A 27,705-nucleotide genomic window follows, 5' to 3' on the forward strand; every position below is an offset into this window, starting at 1 on the left:
AAGTGGCAAGTTACATGCAGCTCATAGACTAGAGCACTCCTCGAGCTCAACCCAGCTAAGGCTGGGTGAAAGGCAGGACACACCTGGGACAGGTTAGCAGTCCATTACAATAACACCTTCAGACAGACGCCCACTGATGCTCACATTCATATGTATATTCAATTTAAAATTGTCCGCTAACCTAAAAATCAAAGGCATTGGTACCTCTTTATGATTATTTTATAGACGATTACACTCTATTTTATGCAATTAAATTTAAAATTTCATCACCCGTGATGAACACAGTTATATAGTCTGCTCTGTCCACCACTTCACCACCATGTGAAGAATTGCTGACTAGTACAGTGGTGGTGCAAAATACCAGCTAAATTTATACTTTACATTGGGACAATAAATGTCACATGCCAACCAAATGCAACATTTTTACACCATCAGTTTCTGTATGGAGAGTGAAGAGGCCAGTTTTTAGAATTTCCATCAGCGTTTCCTTCAGTGGTTACGACACCATCCTCAACATAATTTTGGTTGGTATTTTCCACAGCTTAAATTGCTTCTGCCGATATTGGGAAAAAGAGTACACCATCAGTCTGCTCATGAAAGGGAAAAACAAAAAGATGCTGAATAGGATATTTGAAAGCAGTCGTCAGGATGTTAATACTGCGGTCCGCAGAGCCACGTCAGCTCAGCCACCGTGTCTTCATGCTCTCCACTTCAGCAGTCATCCGACTCCCACACCTAGCTCCTGTTTCCCCTGGATTCCGCCAGCAGCGCTCTCCTCCCTCCACCTCCCCGACGCACGGCACACACTCTGAGTCTGACTTGCACCAACATGATCTTTCCCGGCAAAGATCAATTCAGTCACTTCCAACAAAAATACATAGCTGGAAGCGGCGTTTATCTGACAAAGTCGTCTCTCGCTCGGAGACCTGTAGGGGTTTGGTGATGGTTCTGTGGCACACTGTGTCATTTTTACTCAGCAGTTCTGTCAAACAGTGCATGTGTCAGAGGCTTTGGAAAAACAACAGTGAATAAGGTTAATAACTACAACTCCATATCAGCACATATATACCAACTATATGTATTATCAGCGAACGTGAAGTTGTTTTATTGTATTTTTAGTGCATTATTGATTCATATCCCAGTGGAAAAGGTTTAGCTAAATGTGATACCCTCCTGTGAAGTAGCTACTTCCAGTTGATTTCATAGGGGTTGTTTTTAGCTGTTCATGTTTCATAACATGCTGTAGGCAATTTAAGCTGGCATCATCACACTCAGGCATTCTGGGGAGACGTCAAAACTGCCACACCCAACTGAAATTAAAATATAACCAACTTCAAAAGACTCTGGAACCATAGACATTTATTTCCCAAATGCAATGCAATTTAGTAGCATTTCTCACAGGCTGAGAACTTACTTGTGGTGACTTATCCTCTGTGAAGGTGCATTCATGTACTATATAGAGACTGGACAAACAACTTCCATACTCTGTCTGTGAGTAAGTCACACCCAGCATAGACAGTAAGCTTCAGTGTGGTGTGACTGTGTGGACATGCAGGCCCCAGTGGTGCAGAGGCTGCTGCAGGCTGATGGACGAGGGAGGACGTTTCTCTTGCTCTACACTGTACTCTGAGCACAAAGTGCTGCTGGCAGCTGACACTCACTCACTGACTGAGACCTCTGCTGCCCCTGGGGATGCCTGACCCTACACCTCAGCAGCCTGCAGGCCCAGTGTATGTGTGTGTCTGTGTGATCACTGACAGGAGGGCTGCCACCAGGGAACAGCACATGATGAGACAGCGAAACACATACATACTGTGCACACACACAAACACATGCACATTCAGAAACAGTGGCGTGTGCCATTATACATTGTGGATCAGTGTCTTCTGACAGAAAATAATGGGATGTAGAGGAAGCTAAAGAAAAAAGCTCACTCAGCTTTTGAGCTGCAGTATAGATTTTACTACATTTTTAGGTGGTTAAAATCTTATGTAATTCCTGAGAGACTGGTCCTTTATGGTTTGAGACAATCGTCCTACTTTCAGGACCATTTAAAAAAAAAAAAAAAAAAAAAAAAAATTACTGATTTTGGTTGATTCTGACTGTCTATGAAGTAGTTAGCCTTCAGATTATTGCTGCATGGAAGATAAAGCTGGGCAATATGACTGATATCGAAATGACATTAGTATTAAGCCATTTTTCTGTTAATTATATACTGCAAGATGCTAAAGCAATGCCAAATCACATGAAATAAAACTTATATTTAGTATGTCCCCACATTTCATCAGCTCAAACCCCTCTTCCGTCTAAAAGAAGTGTTTATCAGGCTCAAGGTATTCAAAACTGCATTAGTGCAGGCTATCTCACCATAGGTCAATAGGTATTGGCTATCGGTTAAAAAAGATGATGAGTAGAATGATCAACCAAGAAAAAAATAATTTGTTAATGCAAACTGAGCATGTCCTACAGCTGCTGCATCTTGAGGATTACAATTATATCACTCCTATTTTAGTTGTCTGCACCCATTTGCAGTAGATTGGTGACATGATTGTTGTTCTCCTTTAAGTTTACTGGCACATCACAAACCATACTGGCAAGTACTGTACGTGCTGTGCTTGTGAAGTGTGTGAATGCAATGTGGCTTCATATCATCACCTCTGTTTATTGGTTATGATTTCATTGTTGACAGACAGGCGATAATTTTAAATTTTTCCTTTTACTGATACCTTACAATGAATCGCATATGACATTTTCAGGGAAAGCAGGCAGTAAATACAGGGAAACTGACCTTTAAAAGAGTTTTTCAATTAAAAAAAAACGTAACTGATGGTTGAATCACAAAGCAAAGCTGATGTCATTAGCAGCGGAATACATGCTATTTTCCTAATCAATCCATCTGGTTTAGGTTTTCAGTGCAACGGTATCGTAGAAGTCCATTACTGCCGGTCTCTTGATACCAATTAGCACTCATCAATTCAGCCAACAGGCAGCTACTTATCATGATGGATGCCCCCACAGTGAGGAGACACTTCAGGGAGTGTCAGGCAATAGATGTCAACAAAATAAGTGTCGATATATGGCCCTGTGTGGCATGCAGCATTTATCCAGGTCCCTGGTAAGGTTCACAATGCTCTAAACAGGCCATGTATCATCTTCAGTGGGGAGGAGGTGCGGAGGGATAGGATCATAAATCATGTAGTTTTTCATTATAGAGCACCCACACATGTTGACACAGAGAAACTGCAGTGCTTCAAATTGCAATTACGGGAATGAAAGGTAATTTAATGGATGCACTTGGTGTAAAGTCAATAAAGTGGATATGAGCGATGTATGAAGGGACTGCAACATTCGCTGCTTGAACCACATTTGACACACAAATAAAATCTTGCAGAAGGAGCAGGCAGGGCAGGAGCTTGTAACTAGTTTATCAACGGTCAGTTCATGGAAACAGCTTCTCTTTCTGGTCTCCAGCTTCCATCCAAACAAAAAGGGTTTTCCCACCTTATCTCCAGCACTGAACAGATCTGCTGCAGACATGCCGTACTCATATTAAACAGACCGCTGGGCGGGGGTGGTTAATGACACCAGAGAGATGCCTAACCCTAACTACACAGAGAAATTAACCACACCTCAAACCACTAAGTCGTCTATTTAGACTGCAAGAGCTTTAAGGGAAACATGTTTTGATACGAGTCCATTTTTCTGGCACATCTGAATGTTATTCGACACATTTATGATTTTATCTCAACACCAACCAGTTAGGAGCGACTACAATACTGTGCAAGTAAAACACCAACATACAATCTAACCCTATGCCATACCAAACACACGTCTCCCTAGGTGGCCTGAGCCAACTTGTGAGGCCACGTCTTCAAAAGGTCACACTGTCTACGATGATCAGTCATCACAGAAGCCAATCAGCTGAGGTGACAGAGACGGTGAAGCCAGGGGTGATGGGGGCTGAGCTTTCTGGGGATCAACTTTCCCCACGGCTGGGCGGGTGGTCCCTTTGACTTTGGAAAATTAAGTTTCAAAAACTACCTGAGAACCTTTGTTTCAATGATGAATGCAAACAAGCTACACTGGGATGAATGAAGGTGAACTGTATCCTCCTGGGCTTGATTAAGACTGATTACCACTGAATGAGCTTCTGCAGATTAAGATCTGCATGTTTAAGCTGTTTCTGTTGTGCTGAAACTGACAATTTTGGTCTCTGCTCATACAGATTTACTGAACGGAGAGGGGTCTCTCTCCCTCCCATCAACAACATGAAAAATTAAGATATAGACCTTTTTGTCTTTCTGCATCTTTAGTTAAGCAGCATTAAATGATTGTTGTCCACTTGGGGACAAAGCGAATAACAAGTTAGCAAAAGAAAATGGTTATTTAGATATTCAGCAGGCACAAGAAATGGACAAATGTAAGTCCAACATAAACTTTCTTTTTAGCTCCGTTTTGGTTTCCACCAACACCATGGGGAAATATCTTGCTCTTTAACTACTATGTGCTCTACAGTGTTCACAAGCTAGCCTCTAGCTTTGTGAGTCTGCTCTTTGTTGCAGAACACGAAACACAGAGTGGGTTGATCACAGCTTTTTCCCTGAAAATAGCAGCAGGGTTAATGAGAGCTGAACCAAAACAGAGTTGGAAAACCAACAACAATCAACTGAATGATATGGATACACTCCTCCAACTGCAGAGCCAGATGATAATTCACAGTATGTTGATCACTTTGAGCAACCCCTTTCACGTTACATGCCATCTGTCATTGCGTTTTGTTTATATATGAGACAGTGAATAGTGAAGCGATAGCATTAGTTTTGGCTCTTCATGGTTTAAATAAAAAAGTCATTATTTCTTTCAGATCCCAAGCGACAGAAATGTACCTGCAATAATTTCTGTATTGTCATGCGTTACTACCTGTGTTATATGTTATATGCTCATAAGAAAAATAACACGAGAACAACAGAGTTACTAGATGTTTAACAAAGTCAGCACATTTATATTTCTTCTAAACGCAAAGCATTTCAGTTTCCTAGTGTTGTTGCCTCTGCTGACAGCCTTATGAAAACTCCAGTTTTTAAACAACAGCACACATCTTGACTGCATTAGTCCAGCCATCCATCAAGCTGTTTTAAAGTCTCAGTGAAATAAAACATTCATTTTGGTTTTCCATGGTAGTATGCATACAACTTTTTCTCAGTAAATGTAAAAGAATCTACAAAATATGTTTTACATCAAAATCGCATAACTTTAACTGTTGGGAAAGCAGAAAATCTGTTTTCTATCTCATGGTTATGACATGGTGCTGTAGGAGGCATAAATACAAATTCCAACCAGTAAACCCATGACAGATTTTTGAATACTGCCTATCCAATTAATTCAAACTGTATTTTTCTCTCTATGTTAGATCTGGTTTACATGTTCAAATGATCCCATTCCATCATATACAGTACCTACACTACAGTGCAGTACACCACCGGTGACTTAGTAGTGCATTTTCATAAAGTTTCAGGTGTCAAGAGACACAACTTTTAATTGTCAATATTAAAGCAAAAGAGGCTGAAATTTCCTGACATCCTTTCTTACCCATGCTGCAACTCAACAGCATTGTTAACCGCCCTTGTCTTTTAATCCCAAAGCTTACAGTCTGTAATGCAATGTTGTCATTAAAATATTTTGGTTGCAAGCCAAAACCTTAACACCCCTCACGACATCAGACTTTGTAAAATTCCCTCCAGAGCCACACGAGACATTATACAACTGTTACACAGGCTCTGTGAGCTATAATGTGTAAATCTGGTGAAGTGCCCCTTTAACTAGACCAATTCTCTAAAAATACAAAAAAAAAAAATACAATTCTATGGGGACCACTCCAGAGACAAACAAACTGCATGGCTCAACTTAATTAAAGTTAAGTTCTTGTCCTTTAGTAGACCTAATGTGCTTTTACAGGGAAAAAAAAAATACTGCACATTTTTAAAGGTTTTCATTGTGGGAATAGACATGCAAATGACTGGCACAGAATTCTTGTATTGTGATGTGAAGACTTACATATTCTGCACTTCAGAAAGGTATCTTGTAGCAAGTTGTTCATGGCCACATTACTGCAGGGATGGACTATAAAAACTGCACTGAGCTGAATCCTGTTCCAACACACCTCATTCATTCATTCTATCAATCAATCACCAACAGCTCATTAGCAGTGAATTGGATCAATGCTGCTACTGCTTGGTTTCACTGCAGCACTAAAATATCAGCTCCACATCTGGCACAATCACACTGGCTTTAGTTATTTAAAACACACCAGTATCTCTTTCTTCCCTCCTACATAAAGAACCCTCTGACCTGGGATAAGCATGTGGGATTCTTCCAAGAACCAGTGGTTCACGATTAGTTTTCTCCAAGGCTGAGCTCAGCGAAACCAACTGCGGTACAAACTGAGATCTGTTTAATCAATGACTACGCTTCAAAACAATTTCCACCAGGAAAATATGACACATTAATATTTTCATAATTACAATGAAGTCACGTAGGAAAGGATGAGCAATGTTGGTGATTGGTGGGATTGGCTTCACAGAGACGAAGATGAGTCGAGGTGTGTGCATGCGTGTTGCTCAACCTCCCCCCAACACACACACACACGCTTAATCAGTTAGATTGATTCCCTGACCAGTGTGAGGGAAAACAATTTCTCCCTCAACACTCCAGGAACTATTGGTCTAATCACTGCCTTCATCACAGTGAGTGCACTCTGAGTATTACTGCAAGTACAGCATCTTTCAGGCCCACACTGTGCTCCAGAGGGGCTCCACTTCAACCAAGAACAAAGTAAATCCAAACTCGGCATAAGCTTCACATGCTACCCTAATGTATTTGACTGCTATCATTCATCTTATCAAAACTCTTAACTTCATAAAGCCTTTCATACCTTCAGGGGTGAGGACACACAAAGATCATCACCACCTTCCCACAAGGACACTACAACCCCATTCTCTAATGAAACTGAATCAACGTGTAAGTGGATTATAGAGCACATACTGTAAAGCAGACAAGGATAGAGATTGAGCCAAGATGAAAATCCATATACAATATCTGTCAGTCAATAAAATAAAAAAAAAAAACAAACCACGAGGGCCTTCTTTTGTATCAAAAGGAGCAACATTTTATCCTTAAAGGTTATCCTCACCACCTTGTACAGAGGAACCATCGAGAGCGTGCTGACCAGCTGCATCTCCGTCTGGTCTGCTGGATGCAAAGCCTCAGACTGAAAGGCCTTTCAGAGCATGTTGAGGACAGCGAAAAATATCATCGAGACCTCTCTTCCCCCTGTCCGGGACATTGTGGTAAAGCTCTGTGTGACCAGGGCTCACAGGATCACTGAGGATCCAACCCATCCCCATCATGGACTGTTCAGCCTGCTGAACTCAGAAATTCATTTTGTAATTATGTGAAGCTGAAATGATTCAGAAAGTAATTGTGTTACTGGAGCAACACAGCTTCTTGGCAAAAATTAGTAACTTAAATACATCAGCTTGGGTCTTCAGGATGTTATAACGGACACTTTTCATTATTTTCTCACATTTTATAGACCAGACAACTATCCCATTAATCAAGGGTTACAGCTGTCTTATTATTCACAGATGCACTGAAGTGAATTTGTTTGGCCTTTTAAAAAAAACAAGGGTTTTCTAGAAAAATGTGTTCTTACTTATAAAGTAAGGTCATTAATTTCAAAAATGATCCCTGTGGTATCAGTACTGACATTTGGTTTGGCACAAGTGTAGAAAAATGGCTCCTCTCATTAAAAAACAACTTAAATCAACTTAAATCCATTTAATTCTGTTTGAAAGACTCCACTTAGCATGCTTACCCTATTTTAAAAGACAAGGCTGTAGCCATGGAGTCAACTTTAGGGGGACCTAATCTGAAAATCTGAAAAAACTAAAAAAAAAAAAAAAAAAAAAAAGAATTTACTCATTCTTAAATATTAAAAAATTGCTTAACAAATCAGGTGAACTTTTTACTCACACAAGCTATGTGGCTAACATTCTGACAGGAATTTAGCATAACATTGCCTGAAAGTAATTTTGTGAAACTGTAAAGCACAACTGACAGTAATATAACCTATGTAGCACAGCTTCTAACCCATGTGAAACCAACAGGAGACAGTTGTGTTGTATTTGTTCCTGCACTGTTGTGCTGGTTAAATGCTTGGAACACCCCTAATCCTGTCATGGTAATCTTTATAAATAAAACAGAAGAATAATTAAAAATGAAATAAATGGGAGCTAACAGTGAAACAGGGACAATATATGAAAGGTATTTGTTTAATACCAGAGCTGACAAGAAAGATCATTGTAAACCCCTGTGAGTATCCCTTTGGGACCACTCAGGCCAATCAGCATTAATGCCAAATCATGCCTCAAGGGTACTGTGGCATTAAAAAGGAAAAGTGGTTAGCAGCCCTGGTCTGTTCAACCTATCTAAAATGTGTCTGTGAACCAAATATTCCATCATTCTCTAATAACATCTCTGAGTTTCCCTTCACTCTGGTATGACCACATTAAATCTTTCCAGTGTGTCGGCTTAGTCTCAAGTACATTTCCCAGAAGATTAGATCAGAGGAACCTGAGGTGGTCAGAACAAGAACGCTCCGCATACTACTAGAATGAGTTCATGCACAGTCAGGAGAGGGTCTAAATGTGCTGCTTAAACTTATCATGATATGAAAAAGAATTCGAGATGGAATTCTAATAGTAGCACATCACAGCTGGGGCTTCATGACTGCAATCACGTTATCCCCTCTGCGCCACTCTGCCAGTCAGTGGCTGTGAAAACATATTGCATCTCATGCTTCCATGTTCACAGGACTGCAAAAAGACACACACAGGCAAGAAAGATATGGAAAGAATATTGTATGCAGATGAGTGAAGTCTTTTTATTGGATTTTTCTCAGATGAACTTTCTGTTAGTAGCATTCGTGTCTCTTTCTGTTCAAGCATAACGGTTATGTTCAGTCATGCCAACTAAAGCCAACCTAACCACATTCATGAACTACATTAAACTTTCTGTGTACCAAAGCAGTTTTTCCAGGAAAAACCTACCAGATTCTGAGGGTTCTGGACAGCAAAGTGCTATCGTCTGAATCTGTTGCGTTGCAGCAAGTACGGCACACCAACTTGCTATTTGATATTTCTGTCTCTTAAAGAATGGAAAGTTGTCAGGATTAAGAATGGGGACGTCATTCTCCCTGTGCCAGAGCCAGAAAAATAGTGATTGAGATACTGTATGATCACAAAGAATTTAACAAGGATGAGTGTGAAGCAGTTTCTGCACAGATGGCTTGCAGAAATAATAACTCCTGAATCTGCACCAGTGTTTTCAATCGAGTTGACATCAATTTTACTGCTGCTAGCAGCCGCTGCTGCTAAGGACCTCTGCTTCGACTGAAAACGTGTTGGATTTGACAAACTGGTGGGGGAAAAATAACCTCACTTCACACACAGAAATCTGCTAACACGGACACAAGCAAAAAGGAAATGACAACTCATTCTATTACCACTTTCACACTGAATGAAAAACAACAACATTAACAACTAATTTGCTCATTGATAAACCCAAGGCTTTAATGACTGCATTTCACTTGTAATAGAAGGAAGATGCTATTGCTTCCTTAAGAAGACACACAGTCCGGCTCTAAAGTAACTTTAAATCCAACACCATGTAGAGGCCTTAGTACGTCTAAAAAGATTAGAATGTGTGGCCAAAGTTATTTGGTATGGGCTGCTCTTTTATGAAAGCTTAGGGAGGATCTTTAAGGTAAAAGCTCTCCACTCGATACCATGATGAAAGCACACCACATACTGAATCAGCAGCAGCTGAGGAAATCTGCCTTCCTAAGACCTGACCGTGATTCAAATAGCAGAAAATCACTTGAAGCTATATAGCTATGGAGCTTCGCTACACTTCACTTCTCTCATCCTGTCAGGCAAAATGCGTTCAATGTGCCATGTCTCTGTCGTAGCTGCAACTTTTAACTCACTGTTAGTCAACTATGAGGACAAACTTCAGTCATTTTACTGTTGTGCACGACAAACAAAGGCGTTGCCACTGAACCACCAGCACACAACATCACTAAAGGACAGAAGAGCTGCAGACAAAGGGATGCCCAGAACTATGGCTGACGGTTGCTATGGAAAGCTGATGGTTTACAGCCTCGGCAAAGGCCAAGGAGTCGAACCCACCAGTTAATCAATGACTGCCTTTCGTCAAAGCCAGGGGCCATCAAACACAGACGCACATACCAGAGGAAGATATGGCACTGGTTTGAAAGCAGTACACAAGGGGGAGGAGGCGGAGGAGGAGAGGTCTTAGTCTGCATTCCTATCATGTGGGAATAACTGTCTGAACAAATAAAAGGTTTAAGAATGACTTGGAAGAAGTGATCACATGTTCAAAACCAGCCTGACGCCAGTGAGATGCCACGATGGAAGCTATCCAGAGACGGTGGTTGCTCCTGGCCAGATGCTTCACACTCATTTTTTCATTGTGCAGATAAGTCTGTTCCAGCGTGAGTCACATACAAAGACACAGGATAAAGGTCCTGCCCCATGATGGCATTTTACCAACTGTGATCAGCTTTAAAAATGTAGTGGTTTAGTGGGAAACAGTAACACAATTACATACATACACACAGACAAAAATTATGAAAGTTAATCCAATAGATTAAATCTCTGTTTTCAAAAACTGAAAATATCTTTTCCTGGCTTTAACCAAAGTGTTTTTGTTGCCTAATCCTAACCACAGACAGGATTCAAACCCTGGACTCTGTTATGACTGCCCTAACCTTTAAATGTAGTGTTTCACTGAGCAGAAGAAAGGTGATGCACACACAAAAGATAGTTGTGCTGAGACACATTTCCACAAACTACTGTGATACTATGTTGGATGATTACAGTCAACTTCAGATGTTAAATCTGTGGCGTGCCCCTTTAAAACACGAGTCCTAATCAGATCCCGCTGCTCACATCATCCACATCCCACAGACCAGATGCAGCATCCAGCAGGCTGTCAGCTGCTGTCTCTAGTGGACGCTCATCCCAGTAACGTGTCGGAGGCCGGTTGCCGCTTGTCCGAACAGATGTTCCCTCTCTCCCTCCCTCCGTTCCTTTTGTCAGAACAACTAAAGCCAATCCCCTGCTGTTAAACATGCTCCCACAGGCAGATGGCCGCAGACCTGAGGATCAATCAATATTAAACCAAACATGTGGTTTAGAGGTGTAGTATTTTTGGATTTTTCTTACTTTACATGTGACACCAATCAGTTCATTTCTGTTCATGCTGCTGGATGCTTTTGTGTGCTACTTTTCTCCCACGCTCCCTTAACGTGCACTACTTGGGTATGGGTCATGTTCTGTCTACATCAAATTCAACTGAGCCAAATCATACATACAAAGCTGTCACTTACTGAGGAGACTTGATAAGTGTTACCTATCCGCACAATCACCCACATAATGATCATGTCTTTCCTAACTAATGAAAGGGAGTATTCACAGATGTGATTTAGACTGTCTTCTCTGGTGCTTTAAATCAAAGCACTCCTTTGTCATAGCTATACTATCTGTATGTTCTAAAGTCAGATTAGAGTGGGCTTTAAGCAGCCTAATTATCTGTCACTGCTTCCAAAATGTAGCTGCTGTGCTACATGTACATCTACACTACATCATAGATCAGACAGTCAGTGAGGTCAAGTGAAGTTTAGAAAAATAAATATCACAATCTCTACAACTGACCTGAAAAAAAGGTTGCAGACACCTTCAAGACCGATCTCAATCTAAACTCATCAGATGGCAAAGTTACGACTATTTCATTAGGGAGGCCATGTTGGCCTATGAGCATAAGATCCATACAGCATAAACACATTAGCTGTGTTTAAAAATCACTCCCCTGTTCCCTCACCACTTCCTGTATGAGACAGACACCGTAGCTGACTATGTAGTGAGCAGTAAACTGAGATTTCAGACACGTATGAATCATGCCGTGTCATCACTGCAGAGTAACAGTGACAGTGATCATTTTCGCGCTTATAAAATGGGAAGCGATGCATTGTGGACCTGTCAGCAGATAGTCGTGTGCATGGACCATTGTGATTCCCTTGAGGGAATCTTTGACGGCCGCACATAGAGAAAAAAGTTCACACTCAGAATTCGGACACTCGAATAAATGATTTTACGAGCCTGTGATTTTGAATCCAGTGTTTCTACTATCAGTCACAGTGATCCAGTCAAAGCAGGTTATTGACTCAGTTTTAAAATCCATCAGCAATGCCTGGCGTTAAACTTGATAAAACTGACCCCAACACGTCCCATGCAGTGATGTGCACAGATTTAAATTTTGGGAAACGAGAGCGTTATTACTGGAATGGTATTCAGTATTGCAGATAACCAGGTTGAAGTAGTGACTGTTTCCATAAAACTCCAAAATATGTAATTTAATCTATGCTGAGGGGAAGGAAGAGTAGATAATAGAGGAAATGTTTTGTCTTTTGTTAGTGGTAGTTCCACACAAACTGGAAAAATCAGGTATGCCTAGCAGTTTGGAATTCAATGTCAATGCCTGCAGTGTGAACACAACCCTAGTATATTTGTAGTATTTAACCACTGTCTCATTTGGACGCACTGTCTTGACCTCGGCACAGTACATAGGATGTACGGTAAGGGACTGTGCCAACAACAACATATAAGAACACACATACATGCACTGACCCCACAAACACACACCAGCTGCTACCAGCTTCTTTCCTCTTTCTCTGTGATGAGACGCCCCTGTTGCCCCTAACACATGTCTGACCTGTGCTCTGGGCCCGCTGGGAGCCCACATCCCATTCACAGCAACCTGATGACTGTTTACAGAGGGGGTTCTCTCAGACTCCTCACATCCTTTCTTTACAATAGGGTCAATACAATGTGTCAGAGATGACAGATGTTGAGGAGACGCAGCAGTGGAGGCAGAATGACCACACTTCTACCTCAATGAGAATATCCTGGGTTTGAACTGTCAAATATGATCAGAACTCACAGACCCAAAGGCTTCTGCATAAGCAGAAAGGAAAGCTCTATTCTATTCCAGTTACCAGCCCTGGTTAGGTCACATTGGCAACCAGGAATAGCAGTGTAACAGTAGACAGACACAGTGTGGTCTGCTCATGCCAGACTGGATGGTTGTATCTGCAGATCTGGCAGACCTGTATATGTTTGTAGTCTATAAACAGAACTCACATGGAGGCAGGGGGAAGTCAGGGGTACTGTGACTGAATGGCTGGAGACAGCAGCTTTAGGGCAGGTGTTCATGTTGCATGTTTGCAAAGACAGACCAAACTCAGTTTAAACATTTAACCATTGAGAATTTTCTTGCATTGAGATAAAATAAACAAATCCTGAAGCCCAATTTCAACAACAATATGATGTCAGAAGGCTACTTCTAAAAAATTCGGCATAAAAAATTATCCGAGGTACCTCTTAATATGAACAAAATCGGAACTTTTGTAATTTGCTAATTCAGCTAGCAAGCACCCACTAGGATAAACCCATGCTGGCGAGCAAACTGTGAACAGGCGAGAATAGATGGATATTTAAAAGCTCGATTAAGTAAATAGAGCCACATTAAGTCAGTGAAAGCCGTGAGTAATGTTCTATGACATGCGGTTTTACAAATATGAAAGTGCGATGTTAAACACTGGTGTTTTAAGTTGTGTTTCGTAAAGTGTACGCTTATTTAAATGAACAAAAAGGATAACTAATAGCAACGAAGAGAAGAATATGTACTTCCCACATTAGCAGCTAGTGCCCACAGTGCTGGCCGGTCACACAAACTAGCCTGTAAAGAGCACTTGGGTCCACTTTAAGTTACCCAGCGACTTGGATCCACAGTCCGTAAGTTTAATGACACCATCCACCGGCTACCACAAATTACAAGGCCAGTAAGTGCTGAGAGCAAACACCACCACAACCACCGACTTTAAACCACCGAAAACACTAGAACTAGTACTCAGTGAAAACAAACCAACTTACTTTAACGCCAATGAATGAAACTCCTCTCTCCCTCCGCTGTTTTCATCGCCTCTGCTCCTTTAAATAATAAAACCACGTGCTTTTGTCCGTTTCTGCGAATTATTGTGGAACAACAGGAGCGTTTATGGGGTTTTGTCCCGACGAGCTTTTGTTATGATAATCCTTAAACCCAACAGACTCTTTATATATATTCTGCAGATTTTTGAGTGTTCACAATGGGAGCTGTCTGCTTGTCCACTTGTTAAAACACGGGTTCATCCACTGATGCGTTGGTATATCCCAGCTCATTCAAAACAATGCGGGAGTTTACTGTCATTGTAATCTCTGTCCATTGTCTCCTCGCCCGCTATTCACGTAGTGAAGACGCTATCCCTTACAGCCGGGGCTCCTGCAAGAAACAGCTGGTTCACCGTCATCTCTCTATCCGCAGAGAGAGGCAGGGCTGTCAGAGGGCGGTGAGAGAGGGAGAGAGGGGGAGAGAGAGAGAGAGAGAGAGAGAGAGAGAGAGAGAGAGGGAAAGGAGGAGCAGGAGGAAGAAGGTGGAGATCCAGGAGAGACAGAGAGAGCAAAAGAGGCGTGTGTGTGTGTGTGTGTGTGGGTGGTGGTAGTTGTGGAGGGGGGGGGGGCGTGTACTTCAAGAAAGAGCCCCGGAACTGCCACTGACACATCTCAATCCACAATGCAAAAAAAATGTAACTCATCGATAATGTTTATTGATTTATTGATTATGTTTATGTCAGACTGCAGTGAGTCTCCGCCGTCGTGGCAACGGTCATTAGGGTTTGATCTGCCACGTCAATAAATTTTAACTGCACGCATGCCAAGGTGTGGCTCTCCCTCTCATGTCCTACTTCCTACACAACAGAACAATGGAGAAGCATTAAGTATTATGAAATGTGTATTTGAAAAGCTTAAAAACACATTAAAGGGAGTATTCAGATTTCAAGTGCTCCCTCGAGGCATATAACCTCTATCATAATATTGCAGAGGTTATGTTGACAAGGCATATAAACTCTGCAATATTATGATAGTGTGTGTGACATCAGGTTGCATAACTATGATATTTTTATTAGCATGTCCTTCTGACTATAAAATAATGTCAATGTGCTCACTCACTGAAACAGCAAACACATACTGTAAAACAGAGGAAATAGCTGGGTGCCACATAAGGTCAGCGGTGGAATAAGTAGTCAGATTCTTTAAGGAGGTAACAGAAGAAATACACCAGTAAGAGTAAAGAACAAAAAATACTGCACTAAAAGTAAAAGTACTACTTGAAACAGAATGTTTTGTGTGTTATAAACCCATCACTTTCATATGTTATATCTTAAACAACAAAGTAACTAGTACTTGTCAAATAAGAAAAAGTATTGCCATCTGAATTGTAAATGAGTATCTATAAGTTAAAAAATGCATTACAATTAAAAGTACCTGAAAATTGTATCCAGGTACAACATTTGACCAGTTTCATCCAGTATATGAATATTATACAATGTGCTACAGAATAATGAGCCTATACAGCAAGGCAGAAAGATAATACAGTCAGATTCATGGGCTACTACAGTGGTTAATCATAAAGCATCAATTAAGTATGGAGGCTCACAGGAGACTAGATTAAAAAATCAGAATGGTTAAATGACAGATCCTTAGCAGAAGTCGAGATATCCTGAACCCTGCTTCTTACATTTCCCATACTGCAATTCAGTCATGTTTTACTTAGACCACCCCTGCTTAGTAAGTATATCTTTTAAACTCCACAAATCAAGTTTGTCTGTCAAGAATTTTCAGTCTCCAAGTCCGGGCTGATGTAACTGTGATGACATCATTATGACATCACCAGGGTTATTTCTTTTGTATTTGACAAAGCTCCTCCACTGCCACAAAAACACAACAGCTCTTTTTCAGGAACTCAGTATGCTCCAAAGCTGTCAGAGTGCTCCTTTCTGATGGATTTAAGAATAATGAATTACATGTGAACAGGATTACATAATAAGATTGCAAAAGAGAAGTAAAATCACTCCAAACTGCATAAATAGATTATAGTTACATTATCAAGGATTACTTGTTTACATTTTTGAAACATGGCAATTATTATTATTTTCACCAGTATAAATATGCCACATATGTTCTAATGTATATCAAAGTAAGCTACTTCTCTCATGTTGCCAGTTAATTGAGACGTAACTAATATTTGTTTCTATTTCATTTACACTGAAAATGACGATGAACATTTTGAGTAGAAGTACAAGACCAAATCCTCCCTGTGAAACAAATAGCATCCCACATGTTGCAGAATACACACAGAACATGTGTGTGCATACACAGAATGCAATGTGTTTGCACTGAACATGATTTGAGTTGTTTAAAGATTAAAAAAAAAAAAAAGATTTGTGCAACTCAAATTTGTGAGGCTGCCTACGTTTTTGGTATAAGATTCTGTGTTTGTTTTATGTTGAAGTAACAGATTGGATTTTTCCAATGGATTATGTTGCTAATTACAGAAAATGCCAACTAATTAATATGCAGTAATTATCTTCAGGCCAAAGTAATCTGATCCAACCGTGATCATGAGTGATACCAATCTTGACATTTTCATACTCGTGCTGCAGGTCTGCATGATATTTCAGTAACCTAATACTTCATAGTATCCAGTCATGTCATTAGTTTTTATTCAACTCACAGTGTTAATGAGGCGTGATGTTTAGTCACAGACTGGCTTGTCTTAATGTCTTCCTCCATTAGTGTTGTCATTTCCATCCGAGGCCTTTCCTGCTGATAGACTGAACCAAGCCGACCAGCCTTTATCCATTTAAAGCATCAGTTCATCCCGCTTTGAACAAAGTGGCTTAGTTTTTACATGCCCTTTTATTGTCGGGATTTCCGTCCACCGGCTCCCCTTTTCTGATTTATATTGTAAATCCAGGCGGATTACCATTAAATGCTTGTTAAGTATTCTGTAACAAAACCACCCTGTTGCTGCTTGGTTTCCTACAAAATGTAACATGGACAAGTCAAAGCCTTCACAGATTATTTATTAGCAAAGTAACATAGCAGAATATTACCCAGGACACACACTAGTCATCGCTATGATGACTTATACTTCACTTGTCTTGAGGGGAGCAGTTTTGCTGTACTAGAGTGTATTACTCATACAATGTGCATAAGTCATAATTGGAGTGGTAAGTAAAATACTATGAAACAGTAACAGTGTCTGATCCACTTCCTGCTGTAAAATCAGATCTATATTAACCTGCAGTGACACCTGCAAACAACCAAAACAATTTCCTTTCATGACTACTTCAGCTCTCCTCACTGTACATTACATTACAACTCCTCCAGGACCCTGACAGTGAACTCTGGTTTACCCTCACACTCATTCTTCAACCTGAAACCCTCTCTGGGGCCAAAGTGGGATCTGTCTGGGGTAGACAGGCAGTATAAATAGCCCTGTGTTCCCACTCAGGTTACCCAGCCAGAGTCCAGGTTGAAATACCAGAAGACAGTGGGACATGCTGACAGACAACACACATGTTCTTCTGCACATACATCACAAGCCCTGCAGGGGCGCTGAAGGCAGAGAGCATTTAGAAAGGAATGATATTACTTCATATTGTATGTACTAATTGTGCTATTAGTATTTTTTGTATGGATGAATGAGAAATCTAAGAATGAGAAACAGCTCTACAGTGTGTGATTGCACAGCAGCAGAGGGTGGAGTTCACATCCTGTGAGTAATGATGAGTAGTGTCCCTTTAACTCATTCTCATAACAGGCTCGGCCCCTGAGGTTCTGGCGTAAACTTCTATGAATTTCCATGACTACATTGAATCAACACTACTTCCCCTCTGATTTGTTTAAGCAGCACTGGACCTGATCATGATGTAAAACAAACCTGGTTATCACTTTAAGCTGCATCCCAGATAGTAATCAGCAAGATCCTTTCAGTTATCCTACGGAGCGACTTTGGTAGACAGATGAGTCTGTCCAGCCGTCAAGTTAACGGTTCACATAGCTCCCCTGCTTTCCCAGGAGGCTTTGCCTTCTATGAAAGTAATCCTTTGCCTTTAAAATGCCATTCGCAGCAGATAATTTTAGCAAAGTACTCCACAGCGTTCAATCCATGACCTGCCTAGACTGTGGCACACTGAAAATCAATGCATCTCCCCCTCTGGGTTCTTCAACATCTGCACGCCTGAGAACCGCAAAGCTCTTTCTGTTAACTCATTAACACAGGAATCTCAGGCTGTTCTTCAAGTGATGGCTGTTAAAAGACTATGCATTTTATTGAATATGCATGTTGGCTCCCGTGCTGCATTTTCATTGACCTGAGCTGATGGATGGATTGAGATCATACACATCATTAGGCTGGTGACATTACAGCTTAGTTCAACAGAAACCACAGATCATTTAACGTCCGGTCATTTGGTTTAAAATAATGTTTGTTCTACAGTAAAGAAAATGGAAGCCAATACAAATACAAGGAATATTGTTGTTAAAATAAATTAAATGGCCAATTTTAATGTTGACAGTGCTGACAATGTAGCTGCATTGATTCGCACAGGACTTCAGCTAAACTGTTTCCAAAAATGCAGATACAGAAAGCATCCAGCACAGTCAAGTGTATTCTGTGCCATATGTTTGGGTTGACTCCTACCTTGTGACAGGCGGATGGGCTGTGTGATCTGAAGCCCATCAACAGCACAGAGGTTTCCACAGGGGTTCAGTGTGATGACCCCTGACTTGTTCTCTATGTAGCAGTGCTGGGCTGCCACCCCAGGGCCCTGTATGTTGATATCCATGGGACCATGACCCAGAGTTGTATGGCCTGGGGAAGGAAGCAGTGTTAGAATAACATTTGATGGTGCAATAAGTGTGGTTCACCTCTGATAATATAGATAAAACAGTATATACTATCAAAACAGTCAGTACTATATTGGTGGTTATGGGGCTCTCTTAATATTGACTCAAATACAAATTCATGACAGATTTATGCAGATTTGTAATCATGCATAAACTGCGTACACGTTTTTCAAAAGAAGTGTTTCAGTGCCAATTTTTCCTTTTTTTTTCCAGTTCAGATTTTGTTTTCAAATTTCATATTTTATTTTCAGTGCTAAAATTTAAAGGTATACTATGTAAAATTTGTCTGTTGCTGCTTGTGAATACACCATTAAAAGTGCATTAAGCAGCAGAGATAATCTTATCCCCAGGTTGTCCCCAGACTCAACAAACAGCTACATTTCCCCAGAAATATTGACACCAACAAATGTCCTCTACATCGAATTTTTTGTTTGTTTGTTTGTTGTTGTTGTTTTTTAGGAAAACCCTACATAGCATACAAACGCTCACAGGGACTGAAAATCAACCTCAAACTATAAAAGTGAGAGTGAACAATAACATAAAAACAACATTTGTAGCAACAGATGACTCACCCTCAGGCAGGGGCAGCAGGGTGATGGCTGTACTCAGTCGACCGCTACCCAGGCTGACCAAGTGGGGGCGCTCTGCTTGGAACTTCAGCCCCTTGCCGGTCTCAATCAGGTCCAATGGAGTGCTCTAAAAAAAAATAAGGTCACAAACAAATTGTAAGTTTTGAGTTTTTGGTCTGGATAAATGAGCCTTTTGATGTTAGCGTAGCATTCAGATCAACTGATTACAGGCCTTTTCCTTTCTTTAGCCAGAAAAATAGAAATGTTTGTGGGATATGTGGTCTTGTCAGAATCACAGAAGGGGATTTATGGTTATTCTCAACGATCGTAGTTAAAAAGGGGGGGGGGGGGGGGTAGTTTTCCCCCTTTATAGAACCATTTACTGTTGGAATTTTTCCATTTATGGCAGTTTTACTGTAAAACGCACAGAAAATCGTATTAAATGTTTTTATTATGTTGACGAACCATGTGTTTTTAAAAAGTACTCATAGCTACAAGTGGACAAATGACCACCAGTAACTGACTGGGAAAACCTAGACTGAAAATTTTAACAAAGAAACTGTCAGCAACATCTTTGCAGACATTATGATGTAATGTGTGTAACGTCAACACAAAGAGGTCTCCTCCTCTTTCTCCATTTGTCCAGCTCTGTCTGGACTATAAATGGGACCTAATCACCAATCATGTCCTGTGCATTAGCTGAACTAATTGGTTGTGCATGATTCAAAAATCGTGGATATATAGTATCACAGGGGAGTCACAGAGCAGGGAAAACACTCGTCGTTCTGTTTTACTGCTTCACTAATGCATCAGATCTACAGAGAGAGATTCATCCTCCACTTTGGGGATGAGAAGAGGAGCCTGAATGTCTTCACTATGGGAGGTCATTTCCACTGCTGGCTGCTCCGGCTCTTTGCATATTCCTCTGCATACTGAGGGAAGTGTGTGTGTGTGTGCGTGTATGTGTGTGTGTGTGTGTGTGTGTGTGTGTGTGTGTGTGTGTGTGTGTGTGTGTGTGTTGTCTTCCCCCCTCTCCCTATCGCAGCTCTGCTTAAAGCATCACCATGTGCTCTCGGCTCAGCAAGGGGGATGGGGTGTCACCATAGCAACAGTACTCTGCAATTAAGAAACATGAATCTCCTGGAGGGCGTTCAAGGAGTTAACTTGTGATGAACACTTTTTCAGCACAGAGATGCCTGAACGTAAAGACAAATCTGCTTTTTAGTCCGTGTTGTGTTCTGTTTTTCTCTTTGCCTCGATGGTTTTACCTCCCTGGGCTTGGCATAATCAAACGAATTACTTCTCCTGTTGAGTAACGTTCCAAATAGAGAGAAAAACAAAAAAAAAGTGAAGATAAATTGGCACATGAAAGACATTTTAAAACCAGGACAGCCCTGATGTTCTCTTCCAGCTGTTAGAGTGCTAACATAAATCGATCACATGCATGGTCCCATACGTTTAACAGTTTAAACTGATTAACTTTGCTATAAAGACCTTGTTTTTAGGGAGCGAAATCTGGCTATAGTTGAAGCATGAAGGGCTCCCCAAGTGGATTATACAGAATTCACAGTGAGTTTCAACCCTGCTTGGCTGATTGAAAATACATGGACATATAGAAAGATATAAGTCTCACAGGACCCTGTCTGTGATGCCCTGCAGGGTCACAGCCCCAAGGCTGAGAAACCTCACACTGTGCTTTAATGACTTAATATATGATTTACCATCTTTCATAATTCAGCATACTCTTTCAGTGACCGTGTAGCATTGATTTGCATTTTAAAACCTGCCACGACTGCATCTTTTTGTCCCACTTTTTAACCCTTACATTTCTTATTTCCAACCTGTACCCGATCATTGACTCGGGCCTCTTGCCTTGTTAGCTGGCTGTGGATCCTAATAGGATTATCTGATTGTGGTGGTGCCATCGGTGGAGTGGGGTCAAGTCTAAGAGGATTGCTGAGACTGAGACTGGCTGGGAGGCACTGGGAGGCTTACAGGGTGTGATGGGAAGACAGGGGAGGTGCCAGTGGGGCGACACTGCAGGGTTCATGCTGTCTCATATGCTGTGTGCTGCTGCTCCCATGTGGTGCACACAGCAACAGCCTGCTGCTTTGTCTGTCTGTGCACACAGATGCAGATACAGGATACAGATGCATGCAAAATACTGTGTCTTCTACATAGATAAAATAAATGTATTGTATCTGATTAGGTGATCTTTTTTTCGGCCCAATTTGTACCTCCAGACCCAGACTTTCGTATACTATACATCTAAATGTTTTTGCCATGTTTATCGTGCACGTTGTAATGTTTCTAGCTGTCATTCTTTTCATTTTTAGTTCATTTCTCATTCAATACACATTCGAAAAATAAAAACATCAGTAACTCTCCTTGACAGCAAGACTCTAAAAAATATAACAGGATGTCAGATTAACATCCTGTCAGAGATTCAACGAACAATCAACCAAATTATAGCAAAATATGTGATGACAAAATTAAATAGATCGAAGAAAAAAAAAGAATTTGAAAATTTCTACAGTGAACTAACTGATGGTGTTCATATGTTTCACATAAAAATGCTATAAATTATTATCTATATTTTTATCTAAAATATACCCATGTACTCAGCTTGCATGTATACATACACATACACATATGTACAAATTCAAAATCAAATCCAAAACCATTGGTTCTGCTGGTTTAACATGTCAGTTTAAGGTGATGATCTCAGAGTTTTACTGAGACACATGTCCTTGTCTTTTATGTACGCAGTGTTCAACAACATGTCAGTTTACATTAAACGGTCGTCATGTTTTTACTTTTAGATTTGTTGAAGTCCCTTCTTCCTTTGTCTGATTGCCAGTGACTGGTTTTCTTACCGCCACACAGAAATAGTTTTCTCAGCAATTAACAATTCTTTGTTCACTTTTCAATTTCTACAGAAACATTCTTTTGTTGAATATTTGGGTCAAATTATATTTACCTCCAATACCTCCAGTTTTCTATATTCTTATTCATATTCCTGTTTTCAATGCAGTATGTGCAGCGTTGCCCCAGTTTCCCTTCAGGAGTCATTAAACTTTAATCTTGTTACCCTTTTTTATTCCATTTCTCACATGCACACAAAAGAACAGAACAGACACACACACACACACACACACACACACACACACACAAACAGAGCCCTCCCCTTAATGCCTAAAAGGTTTGTGGGACCCAGCAGGTGGGAAACACAGATGACCAATCTCTGGGTCTTTCTAATTACTGACTCTGGCTGAAGATTCCTGCTTTACAACACACTGACACATACTGTCAGGACGTGTCCTGCCTGACCTGACCTGCTGTCTCTTCTTTCAGTTGGATCCTCAACTCTGTCTTTATCACACATGGAGAGGTTTAGAGCAGCCGGTGTGGTGACGTTTAACATCAGTTAACAGAAGATTAATAGGTCCACAGTGAAAACAAAAACTGACACACTGACACCAGGACTTTTTCTGCGATGGTTGCCAGGTTGAGACCAACTCTCTTTGATTCTTTTCTCCATCTCATCTCCATCCCCCACCTCTCCAAAACACACACCACTCACCTGTAACACCTGGCGTGTTTGTCGTCCACACTCTGGCATGTTCCTGTTCAGGCGGTCCATGTCCACTGAGCTGTCCACAACTCCCTGTGACACATGAAGATCCTGAGGGAGGAAATGAGAACGTTGATATGAGCCACGAAATGAGTAATAAGTGCTGTCATATATGACTTCATCTCTGCAGCGGTTAGTTACTGTATCAAAACATTATGTTTTTTTTTTTGTTCTCGTGTTCAACTTGTCATATGGATACTGAAAAAAAATTTTTTTAAAGGGTCTCACACTTTTATTTCAACAGTTTAATAGAATTGAAATTGAACCATATTTAGTGGGATTCCCCCTCCCCACCCTGCCTACACACTAATGTGTCAAGGTGTGATTCATGCTGTCAGCACACGCACACACAACAGATGGTAGACAGCATTTAGCAAGACACTCTGAGGAAGTAGCACGCAAACCTAACACACACACACACACACACGCACACATTTAAATCCCTCGGTAGTTGACACATTTACTGGAAATCAGCCCTCTTGGCCACTCTCTGGTTTCTTAGTGTCTATGAAAACACACACACACACACACACTCAGTGCCCAAATTCCTCCCCTCTTACTTCATTTTTGGGTATTTCCAGCAAGTCAGCAGAAAACAGCTATAAATATATCCCTTGTCTATATTGGTACACATGTTAAGTGATCACACTCCATATAAGGCTGAATATATATATGTGGGAAAACACTTTTGCAGTCATTATGTGATATGTGAGAAACTCATGATTGTGAGGAAACACAGAAAAGAAACACAGGAAAGTTAGAGAACTCGTCATTACAGCAATCACAGAGAATCAGAGTGTACCTGGAGTCATTTGCATGCCTAAAAAGTTGTGCAGCAGGGATAGAAAATACAGTTTTGATGTACTCTGCCCTCAGGATAACAAAACACTGCTGCAATATCATATTTGCTATCTTGACAGACCAGTGAAATGATATTCAGCTTAGTCAGCCACAGGGAAGTAAATAACAAAACAGCCAGAAAATAAAAATAAATATCGGGAAAATTCTATCTGAAAATGCTTTATGTGCAAGGTGAAACACTTTTCTGAGCCAGAGGAGACAAGAAATCAGCCAGCAACAAACTGTTTTCCCCTCAGGTATCATGCAATGTGTTAGTCCCACCAACATTTCAGAGTTAACCTGTCTGTTGTTGTCCCTACATATGATAATTACCTTTCTCCAGTTGTCCAGTAAATGCATCGCCTCCATGGCTAAAAACCGCTCCTGCTGACTCAGTCCTATCTGTGTGACTGAGCAGGACACCTCTGAGATTGCAGAGAAAGATCAACACAGTTTCTTCAACACTGTGTCTTTCCATGCAGCACAAATTGTCTCTTTGTCTTGATCTCAGTGCTTTGTTAGTGCAGTATCCTCCACAAACTCCCATTCAGGAGGTGGACCTGTTGCTGCTTGCTCCGCTAAACTAAGACCTACATTCCTGAGTGGCAGCACCAAAGTCCCAGATAACAGAGAGACTTGTGTGTGTAAGTGCGAGCATGTTTGTGATCATGTGTGTGTGTGTGTGTGTGTGTGTGTGTGCGTGTGCGTGTGTGTGTGTGTATTTAACTGGTGATCAAAAGAGAGAAGGCAAGGCAAAGAAAAAGGGAGGAAGAGAGAGTGATGACTGAAATGATTTGGTACAAGTAAAGGTCAGAAATAAAGAGGTGAACATGTTGAAGGAGGAAGGAGGAGCTCTGTAATGATGCACGGTTCAAATGTTCAAATAAACCATGGATCATATAATATAGTAACTCTACATGGGTTTTCCATGTTGATTTGTTTATTTCCAGGAGAAAGACAAGAAAAGCTCCCTAATGCATTCTGTCATCAATTGAACAATTTTATACAGTTATATAATATGTTGGCATACAAACATCCCATTGAACAGGAAAACTGCATCACCATACTGTCACTGCAACTTATAGGAACTGTTCAACAAAAAATGAATATTCAGTCATTATCTACTTGCCCGATGCTGATGAAAACATGAGAGCAATATCTTGATTCCAAAACATTTCTGGAGTTGGCAGCAAAACAGCATTGTAGCTTTCTACTAAACAACCAAAGACGCTGAGGACTTGCTTCATGGTTTTCACCCTTTTATAAACCAGAATCCTGTGAGTACATGTGAGTACAGATGTGACACATGATTCTGAGTAGCACGTAAATACTGAGGTGTGCAGAGGTGTTGGGATCTCGTTGATCTTGTGGTTTAGTGGCATGTGTGTTTAAATTGGTACACGCTAATGCTTTAACTTAGCAGCTATATTTAAGATTCCATTTTTCTTTTTTCAATTGGTCGTGTGCCCTTTTCCTCCAGAAGGTTAAAATTGACATGAAATTGAAAATTGTATCTTACATCAATCTAAAGTTTTAATACAATCCCTGAAATGTACAGTACTAACATTTATTCTAGCGATTTGGTTAGCCAAACCGTTAAATATTTATTTGGACAAAAACCTCACATAAATAAGCAAAACATCAGTACAATAAGCGGTTAACGCTATGAAACATGGAAGTCTTGGTTTTGTAATTATGAAAGTTAACGCAAATGAGCTAGGACAGATTCTTACCTCATTAGCCATCAAAATAAGATAACTAGACAGCTTATTCTCAAAGTTTTCAAAATGCAATGAGGAAAAGATGAAAAAAATTCCCATTGCCATTCATATTTCTTCGTTTTATTTTGACAATTGATCCTTTGACGTTGAATGTAATTTTCTCAGCTAGAACAGAACTCTTATATTGCTGGGTTTTTGTTCCCACCACTTCATGTCAGCAGCTTTTCTTTCTTCACATCCAGAAACGCTCACTGAAAACACAAAGACCTCTCAATCTTTTTATTTCTTTCTTTCTCTCCCTCTCTCCCTCTCATGCCAGGGCAGAAAGGCTGGCATTGTTTTCTGCAGGGCAGGCTGGATCTCTCCTCACACATGAGAGAATCCTTTTTTGCCCCCTTTTTTTTGATAGGGTTATGAAAGGGAGGCTCACAATTTACAATGCAAAAAATGTAGAAGCAGGGAGGGAAACTAGACAGCTTGCCAACTAGATGGTGAATGAAAATGTAGATGGAAATGTATATGGAAAGAGGAAAAAGGTGAAATTAAATAGTTATAATTTTAAACAGTTTCTCAAATTTGGTCAGATGTAATAATAAACATAAACATTTTAATCTTACCAGTACAAAACTCATTACTATACTTACTTACTATATCACAACACGCTGTTGATCATGAGAAAATGTCTGAGGGACACAAATTGCAATATTTTTTTATACTTTTTCTATATTAACAACCTGCATGCATTACTGCTATCAAACAGATACTAACGCATTTATAAATATCTGATTTAGACATTTTTTAATAGTATTGGTACTTTTGATACTAGCAAATGTGGATATTGTATCATGTGGTATAAAAAAAGTATCAAAAAACTATACAGTAACCCCAAACCAAGACAACATTGAGATTTTTCTATTTTGTATCAATAGACAAAAAGCTAGATTAAAAACTCAAGGCTGAAATGGCAAAGATCACTCCTCTGGGGATCAGCAATATCCACAGGAAATCACTCTCAATTGTTTTTGAGATGCCAGAGTGTGGATGGTGAGGGATTTTTGCCCTGCCAGTAGCTTGTTGAAAACTCAGCGGCCTCACCAAACTCATTGGAAATGATCCAGCCCAGTGGTTGTACACATATTTTACTCAACACCAAAATGTTGAATAGTCAGGCCAACCAGCAATTCATATTGTCATCCTTGGGCCATGTTGCTAATGGGCTAAATACTTACGTAAGTGAGGCTAAAAGGGTGAGTGAAGTAGGTTTACCACAGGGTGACTATTCTACCAGTCAGTTACCCAGTGCTTGTAATGAAAACACATTATGGCCTCTTTAAATACAGTCTGGACCTACACTAAAATACAAGGGGGAAGAACAAGAAAGGAGAGGTTTTAGTGGGTGAAGGGTCTCTGTGGACATGTGGAGAGGACGTTTTCCATGCTGTCTAGCCAGTCATCCAGCAGCACACACTCCCTTGGGACAAATAAACCGGCTGTTTAAATAGGTTAGGGGCCATATCAGAGAATGTGGACATAATCAGGAATGTGAACACAAAAGGACAGAAAATGTTACACTTGTCTGAGGAGAGCATGCATCTATCATTCCTTTTATGTTAGTCTAAAGTTCTGTATGTTTGCATACTCGTCACAGAAAGGCAAAATGATTCTAATCTTCTTTAATTACATTTTCACAGTGATCCAATGCAATGTGTCTTACTGCAATTTGAACTGAATTCTACAACTTATTTTTTGTAACATCTATGTAAAGTATTTTGTGGAATCTTATACCTATATTTGTTTCTCGTTTTCTCACAGCTTTGTTTATTTATACATGTTTTTAAAGATACTGAAGAATTTATTTTCTCATCTCTTTCATCTCTTGCCTCTCTTGTCTTTCTTGTTATGTATTTTTAAAAAATTGCTATAAAAGCCAATTTACTTACTTGCTACAACGGGATATCATCATGTCAAGTCACATCAAGGTTCAAAATGCACCCAAGACCAATAGCCTT

General features: G+C 40.4%; 1 protein-coding gene across 17 annotated transcripts in view; it reads right to left on the reverse strand.

The window, feature by feature from the left end:
* phldb1b (pleckstrin homology-like domain, family B, member 1b) overlaps positions 1-27,705 on the reverse strand; it is a 106,775-nt gene that overhangs the window by 54,077 nt on the left and 24,993 nt on the right. For 3 of the 17 annotated variants that reach the window (XM_046388352.1, XM_046388356.1, XM_046388357.1), the window contains exons 2-4: positions 23,085-23,186; positions 19,505-19,628; positions 18,727-18,897 (exon numbers count right to left, since the gene is read on the reverse strand). In XM_046388352.1, coding sequence (XP_046244308.1) covers positions 18,727-18,897; positions 19,505-19,628; positions 23,085-23,186 — 397 coding nt within the window. Of the gene's footprint in view, positions 1-14,072; positions 14,533-18,726; positions 18,898-19,504; positions 19,629-23,084; positions 23,187-24,308; positions 24,623-27,705 lie in introns of those variants that run through there. The other 14 variants (XM_046388367.1, XM_046388349.1, XM_046388350.1 and 11 more) reach the window with 12 other exon arrangements.

The sequence above is a fragment of the Scatophagus argus genome, chromosome 5 (genome assembly GCF_020382885.2).
Source record: "Scatophagus argus isolate fScaArg1 chromosome 5, fScaArg1.pri, whole genome shotgun sequence".
In the NCBI taxonomy this organism is placed as follows: domain Eukaryota; kingdom Metazoa; phylum Chordata; class Actinopteri; family Scatophagidae; genus Scatophagus; species Scatophagus argus.